Source organism: Ruditapes philippinarum, unplaced genomic scaffold (assembly GCF_026571515.1).
Source record: "Ruditapes philippinarum isolate M1 unplaced genomic scaffold, ASM2657151v2 ctg1183_1_1_1_1, whole genome shotgun sequence".
Lineage (NCBI taxonomy): Eukaryota > Metazoa > Mollusca > Bivalvia > Venerida > Veneridae > Ruditapes > Ruditapes philippinarum.
The window spans coordinates 376,036-384,198 of record NW_026862887.1 but is presented as its reverse complement, the minus strand read 5'-3'; the positions used below and the strand labels follow the sequence as shown (position 1 = coordinate 384,198).

The following is an 8,163-nucleotide window of genomic DNA, read 5'->3' as shown; positions in this document are numbered from 1 at the left end:
GAAAATCTAATTTTTGCACGATTTGTAGGTTTGGTTGAAAATCGTTGCAACGCTTTCCATTTCTTGGCCATTTTGCATACTAAAAAAACAATTGGTATGGGAAATGAAATAAGAGAATAATTACATTTTTTGCACACAAGTTATTTAGTTCAGACCTACATCAAATGGTGTTTATGTATCAGAAAAAAATATTTCCTGTCACTTCATGTCAAAAAATCTCAGAAAATGTTTAAACCCTTCAACGAAAACATACTGACATGAAAATATACATTTCATATTGCATTGATAAACACTGCTGCATCATAGAAACCTTCATTCCAAACCAATGAAGACATTATAGCCACCAAGATGCCTCAAAGCAATTTGTAAATCTAGATGATGATATAGCAAATGTTGGTTGCCCTAAAGGAATAACATCATAATTGTGCCGCGCCATGACAAAACCAACACAATTCGTTTTCACCCAACATGGATCTAGTCAAGCCTGCGCATCCGCACAGTTTAATCAGAATGTGGTTTGTAAGCGAACAGCATGGAAACCTGGTCAGACTGTGCAGTTGCGCAGGCTAGTCTGGATTCATTTTGGTCGCAAACACAAAGTTGCTTTTGTAATGGCGCGGCTCATATATGTAACGTTTTATGTAAAAGATAAACGTTAAATTTAATATTTGAAGAAGAATAACTTTCTAATTTGAACCTTTGAGGGAACAAACAAGAACAACAACAAAACATTAAACACTTTGACTTTGCATAATAATGCTGTTAAAGTCATTAATTATTTCAGGGAAAATTTCAAAATAAGACTTGACTGAATAGCGTGCCGTCTGATCTTGGTCTGCACTTGTCACATAGTGAGGAACAGTTTACCGCCGGTAGACTAAAGGTTAAATTATTTCATGTTTTGTTATCTTCTACTGTACCATTATCTTTTTCGATTGACTGTTTTGAAAGAGACAATTCCGCTTTCCTGGTTTGCCAAGTGACTTCAGACTTAATTTAATTCTCAAAGTTCTCGGAAATAAAGAATTCAACGATTTGTCTTCCAGGCATGATTTAAAGTTTAGACAGACAAAGTTCTCTTCATGCCTTAAATGCCTTTCCAATTCAAGAACTCTTAAATTGCAAATCAATGTAATCAATTTATACAAATCTAAAGTAATCTGGAAGAATATATCAATCTTTAAAAAAATCTAATTATTTCAGCCCATTGATCTGATTTATTTAACGTTTTATCTGTCAAAATCTAAATCTAAGTGGTGATTTTTACAGAAATAGTACGGCATGTTAGTTTCCCTACACTGATTGCGGATCAAATATAAATGACTTTTCTATTTCTATCATTTCAATTTGTCACTAACATGACAACAGAAAGTGTAGCGTTTTGTTGTCGCTTGTATGCAATGATGTAAAACGAAGCATACGAATTCGATGTAACATTAAAACTCATTACACCTTTTTTGAACAAAAGCGATAAAAATCGCATAATTGTTTGTTTTTAAGAAATACACATAAAGGTGCGTGCTTTTAAAGCTCATTATTGTCAGAAATGCTTTTATTTTTATTGCCAAAACCTTTTTATTTTCGGTGTACTTTAATGGTTTCTAAAAAGTTACTTATTGCCCATTTACCTGAACCATCTTTTTGGGGTTTTTTTTGCAATAAGTACAATTATAGTGATTTAGTATTTTGTATGGAAGTCAAAATACTACTTTGTTTACATTTTGCTGCATTGTTACAAATTATTTCATATTTAGAGCTACATGTACTTTTTGGGGGTTATAATCATTTAACATGCTCTAAAAACATTAATCAATATTCAATTGTTATATAACTCATATCCCCCTTTCTAAAGAATTAAAATAATTTTCGTTTCTGGGGCATAATGTGCCTTTAGGCGTCATTTGATATATATGAGCTAAAAATAGTATTGAATATCCAAAATGAAAGTTTTTTTATTATTGTATAATTCTCTGAACGTCGCTTTCATTTAGAGTGATACAATGTTAGGCTGTGCCTTTCGCTTTTATGTTTCTATTTTAAGAGCATTCAATTTTAGAATGAGTTGAACATTCCGGGAGCACGTACTCTCTCTAATTTGGTCTGATCTGTTTTACATATTTGTAAACTATATTTAGGCTGTATTTCCAATGTAGGTTTAATGAAACATGCTACAAATTAAGTTTTAGCAATATAAATTTCCTAATTTGATTTATAATTTTCTTGCTATCTGCTTAATGAACAACATGGTTCATATATAATTAGAAGCAATGTCGGTTTATTTTAGAATGTTTATTTTTAGTCTTTTTGTTTAAGGTATATGGGTTGCTTGTTATTTTGTTTAATATGTCATTTTCATCCAGGAACGGTGTCCTTTTCCCTCGCTCTCTCTCCTAAAAGGTCCACTATGTCCCTTGGAACAATTTAATTTTATTTCTCACATTTCTGTAAATTTGTTGTTGTTTTTATTTCCAAATTTTACTCATTGGGCAATTATCTGAACCATATATGCTTCTTTTACTTTTTGTTCGACAATGAATAAATGTATAGTGATTTGGTATTTTGTCTTTATAAATACTACTATTTACTAATTAGGCCAAATCCACATTTTAAAATGATAATTCGTCCGTATAGTAGATATTAAATTATCAATGATAGAATTAAGGACAAAATAATGTTGAGAAATCTTCAAGTGTGTTTTTAATAAGGATAAATTGATAAAAAATAAATACTGCTATTACAATAATATTGTAGATATAAGCACCAGTATTAAATAAAAGTGTTTCTTCCAGATTTCTACACAATCCTTTTATGTATTTGATTGAATTAACTTTGTGTTTGTATATATTTTACATGTATATGAATGAATTAATATATTGTTTAAACAAATCACTTTTATGTAATAGTTTTACAGTACACAATTTGCTAACTTAAACATTTACTGACACTCCGATGAAAGATGAAACAGTTAAGCTTTCGTCATTATTTGTACTGGCTTACATTTCCTGACGTCATATTTATTATCTTAGCCAAGGTCGTGGCAATGCCAGCTCCAAGTTTACGGGCATAGACCTATACCAGTCGGATGGGTAGCGGCCAATTGACGACCTTAAGCCGGCACTCGAAAAATATGGCCTGTCAAAGTCATAGCCTTGGTATGGATTAAGATCGCCTTTCATATATTGCCCCATATCATCGTCAAATAGGTAGGGGCTGTACTTAGTTTCTCTGGGCAAGCTGTAATATGGTTCAAGCGCAGACGACTTCTTGTACGATAACGTCACTTCCGGTGGTCCGTCAAATGGTACGTATATTTCGTCTGCGTATGACGAAGGCTCTGAGCTGGGATATTCCTGAAATCATGAAGGCAAACATCTTTTGGTTAATACATATTTATCTAAGCTTGATTGCGAAAACGTTCTTGCAACTTATATCAATCACTTTTGAGTTCACTTCCTGGAACTTACCAGTACTGGTGAAGTACTGGTGGTCATATGAAGAAACATGGTTGTGACCCGATTAGGGCTCGAACACATGATCCCTTGATTGAGAGCCACAAGGCCACCGCTCCTCTTAAACATCTGTGAGTTTGCAACATGCAATACAAAATAAATTTCCTTTAGAATATGCATGATCTCGTTGAAAAAGATAAAAGCTTCTTGTGCAAATACTTTAGAAGCAACAGTTTGTAAAGCTGTAGAATTGTTAATTAAGCAAATAAAAATGGTTCACAGCAACATACCTCGAAGTCATATCGTCTGCGGCGACGTCTGCCTCTGTATCGTCCATATCGATGTTTCCTGGCGGAGTTGGACGTAAGCCAAGCACACGCAGCCAAAAATAGAAACAGAAACACTAATCCCAGCAAAGATGCTAATATGATTATCACAATTCCTGGAACAAAAACAAAATAACACAGTGATCTTCATTATCATAAAATATTGATAACTATTAACTTTAAGATCGTGTAATTCAGCCTAGGTGATTAAGTTTAAAAGACTTATGGTCCAGCAATTGTCATCAATACATTGTAGAAAGATTTTTATTACATTCAGCTGATGACTGTTGAAATGGTAATGTTGTTTTAGGAAATGTGTTGGTTTTAGAATATGTTTTGTTTACTCGTTTACAAATATTTGTACGACATCTCATTCCGTTATTGTCAATTTCATATTTCACCAATCAAAACGGAGAATTTGATATCACATGACATAGTCAATTATTATCAGAACGATGGTCGTCTTAATAAATTTTTCAACTGATTTGAAAATGACAACTTTATCCTTATATTCCAAATTGTCACGACCGAACTATAGTGTGTCAATGTTAAATGGATAAGAAGATCGAGTTTCACGAAAGAGTATTATTCGTTGTTCGACGTAACGAATAAATTTGAAAAAGAAATGCTCAGCATTTTCAATCACAATATCACATTGACAAAAATGGTCTTCGCGTAAATGGTTATTACATAAATCTTTAATCAAATAACTGCAATTATTTCTGTAACATGTATACAATATAGATAGGTATCTCTCTCGACTATCTTCATGTACAAAGCTCGTAACCAGTATTTAGGCTCCTACTGTGTAAAAAAATACTTAGAAATAGTTAAAATAGTTTAAAAAGGAATTATTAGCTCTATGGTTCAGAGAGGAGTCTATTTCACAAACAAATGCTTGAATACGCGACTGAGCGGCGGTTCCTAGAATTTTCTAGCATTTTTTGAAATGTTACTGCTTGTAACGCTGTAAACTATATGTTTTATACTAACGTGCGTCCGACATCCAACTCAAACTATCTTCTCTGTCCGCATCGGTGACGTTTTTAGTTGTAATTGTATCCGTTGTCACAGCGTTGTTGGTTGAATTCTTAGTAGTGGGGTTGGTCACCACTGCAACAGTTGTCGCATTGTTAGCGACCACGGCGTCAGTTGTCGCATTGTTAGCGACCACGGCGTCGGTTGTCGTTGTAGCTGAATTTGTTGTAGGGGCCTCAGTTGTTGCGGCGGTGGTGGTAGGAGCTGTGGCAGCATTAGTAGACACTTGGAAAAGGAATAACGTAAGGTTAAAATTTATATCAAAAGAAATAACTTTTTTGAGAATCAATCTATTATGGGAACAACATAATTTCATCATTTTGAAATATGAAAATATTTCATTAGATAAAGCTTTGTACCTTTTAATAATTATTATTTATTTGTATTAAAACGATGTTCTGTTAAAAGAAGGGATGTCAGTTGCCGAGTGGTTATGGTCTTCGCCTTCAAACATATTGCCCCTCGCCGCTGTTGGTTCGAATCCCGACATGGGACTTTGGATTCATTTAACTGAAAGAAGCTTCCCAACTAGCTTACGGAACGTCGAAGGTGGCTTTACTCAGGTGCACGTTTGTGCCTGAAATAAAGCACGCAAGGGCACCTGAGGTCTTCCTCCCCCACAAAAGTTGAATGTCGCCATATGACCTTTACAGTTTTGGTGCGACGTAAAACCCAATCAAACAAACATTTCAAGGAAATTCGCTGTGATACCAATATTCGCAATTAATATTGCAATGGTTACCTGCATTGTGTTAAATTGTTTCTTAATCAAATATAAAATACAAATTAATATGATCTCACCTGTATTACACAAGAACAGTAGAATCAAAAAAAGATACATTCCTGAGGACACTTGAGTCATTTTATTATTCTGTAAAATACAAGATATTTGTCCAATAGAAAACGCGCACATAGGGAATATTTAAAACAAAATGAAGAAAGTTAAAAAGAAAACATTTTAAATGCAGATGTTCGTACAAAACACAATAAATTATAAATACTGTAAAACAATTGTACATTAAAAAAAACATTGACCAATGAAAAACATGAATAGAAAAAATAAAATTGCGCCCAGTCAAAACACAGTTATCACATTAAAAAGATTGTATTATAACATTGACCGATAGAGCAAAACAAAATTCATGTAAAATAGAGCAATTGCCAAATACTTATATTGTAATTAAATCATGATTAAAATGTATAAAAATGATATTTGTAATGCAATTGCAACAAAATACATATTGTAATAAAAATTGCTGTAATAATGCTCACAGTCATAAATTGTGTTCAGATCATTTGTTTGAAATACCATATTCTTCCTTAGAATATATATTATTTTAAATTCTTGCGTTCGTGTGAGATACGTATTTTCCTGTACATTGCGAGAAAAACATGATTTATATATTCTAACTTGACATGTATCGAAAGAAGTTGAAAATAGAAATAAACTACTTACTATGGAGTCTCGAAAATACGCGTTTCCACTTCACTTTTATAGAAAGATTTACAAAACATTGGTTTTTAAAATAATCCCAAAAATACAAATTTTAGAAATTGAGATTCGTGCCAAATACGTCTGACAAAAAATGACATTTCCTTCAAGTTTTTGTATGTATCATATTAAAAGAAAAATAACAAATAGTTAACATCCGGTCAACTGTAATAAAACTGAGTCTGGCCATGTAAATATACGGGAAAAGGCTGACCGTGAAAACAACGCACCGTGAAAGTTACTTACACAATCTACCGTAAAATTTCATATTCGTATTTTCTACATTTTGTTGATGACTTTAGATCGACCGAATTTATCAACGCGATATAATTGAATTGTTTTGAAATAGTCTAGATCATGGTGCGTTTCTGTTAAGTGCAAAAAGGGCATACAGTGTACATGTATAATCAAACAAAACTAGCTAGTATACATAAATAGCGATTCATGCATAATAACTACATGTACTTTGGTGATGGGCAGAAAATACTTTGACCACACGTACTGCTCATCAGATCAAGTGTATATTTGTTATATTTACTGCAGGCTGTGGCAACGTTTTCTCTTCGTTCTTATATTTGTCTCATACATTTGCTTATGTCACAGGAGTGTAGGATATGGTATTTCTTATTTAATCAAATGTTCAATTTTGCAGCAGCGATTATGTAAAATAGAGAGCGTCAGTAACATTTACAAATTAATAATATAGTTTACTATTCAACTTTTGAAAAATAAACAGTTCCTTTAATTTTACTAAAAATATTGACTTTTGTACAAATGCTCAATTTCCATTTTGTTTCAAACAGACTGACAATATTTAGCGAAAGTACAACTTCAAATTGAATGCATTTACTAAATGGAAATTTCATTTAATTTATATACGTTTGACCTTCAATATTATAATAAACTTGTTTTCTATAAAATGTCTATCATCAACGGATGTCATTTTCTTACCAGGTCAACCATGAATTAGTCCCGAGTTCTGTTTACTTTATAAACATTTATTTTTCTGACACGGCTTGTTTTACACTGTCACTAACGCTATTGTCTTCTGCTACACTGCTCGTGCCGCTAGATGACTTCACGTGTACACCTTCTGTTTACCTTTCATAGCGAGAATAATTATTTTAACCGATATTTTGCTTTATTATATACTTATAAATGAAATATTGAGAAATATCGATGTTTTCATTTTCCGTATTTTTACTTTAAAAATTCATTTTCAACTGCAGATAAACATATTTTTCCGTATTTTCACAGTTGTTTTGCCGGACAGCTTTTTTTCTAAATTCAGACAATACACAATGTATATGACAAAAGTCTTTCAAATTGTGAAGTAAAAAAAAAGAGAGAAGAAAAAATGTATATAGTAAACAGAAATTATGATTTGAAAATGGTCATATTTCACTTGTGGCTACCGCCATTCATGAAATATTTATTTTCAAATCACTCGATAAAAATATATCATGTACATATAGAAAAAAGTGAATATTCTCCAAAAATGTAAATTCTATTCCGAATGTCTTAACCGCCGCTAAATTTCTCAAAATCTTCTGCCATTAAATGTCGCAATTGTAACGTTAAATTTCGCACGGTTTTCTCTAGTCGTTAAATGTCGTAACACTACCGTTTAATGCCGCAAATTGTATATTCATGATGAAATAACACATTACATTGAGTAAATGTTTTTTTTATATAATTAGTTAGTTACATTAGGAAATTAAGGATGTCCCGATCCATTTTAGACAGGACTGATTTTAAGAAAATATGAATGCTAGAGGCTTTTTCTAGTACAAGTAATATCTTGAGTGTTTTAACCTAATACGGGTATGCTGAAGACGATGAGGGTGGATACCAAGAA

The 8,163-nt window shown here is 32.4% G+C and overlaps 1 protein-coding gene across 1 annotated transcript; it reads right to left on the bottom strand.

The window, feature by feature from the left end:
* Positions 1–2,754: 2,754 nt before the first annotated feature.
* Positions 2,755–5,679, bottom strand: LOC132720511 (uncharacterized). The gene is made up of 4 exons (XM_060704665.1): positions 5,615–5,679; positions 4,769–5,038; positions 3,740–3,891; positions 2,755–3,350 (listed from the first exon to the last, which is right to left on the bottom strand). Exons 1-4 carry the CDS (start codon positions 5,673–5,675, stop codon positions 3,018–3,020), a joined length of 816 nt encoding a protein of 271 aa, XP_060560648.1. The 5' UTR covers positions 5,676–5,679; the 3' UTR covers positions 2,755–3,017.
* Positions 5,680–8,163: the final 2,484 nt, after the last annotated feature.

Bases quoted from the DNA above. Each gene is read 5' to 3' on its own strand.
- LOC132720511 (XM_060704665.1), bottom strand. From the start codon at position 5,675: ATGACTCAAGTGTCCTCAGGAATGTATCTTTTTTTGATTCTACTGTTC. The intron at 5,039-5,614 runs GTGAGATCATAT...TCCTTTTCCAAG, and splicing joins ACTGTTCTTGTGTAATACAG to TGTCTACTAATGCTGCCACA. The intron at 3,351-3,739 runs GTATGTTGCTGT...TCATGATTTCAG, and splicing joins GCAGACGATATGACTTCGAG to GAATATCCCAGCTCAGAGCC.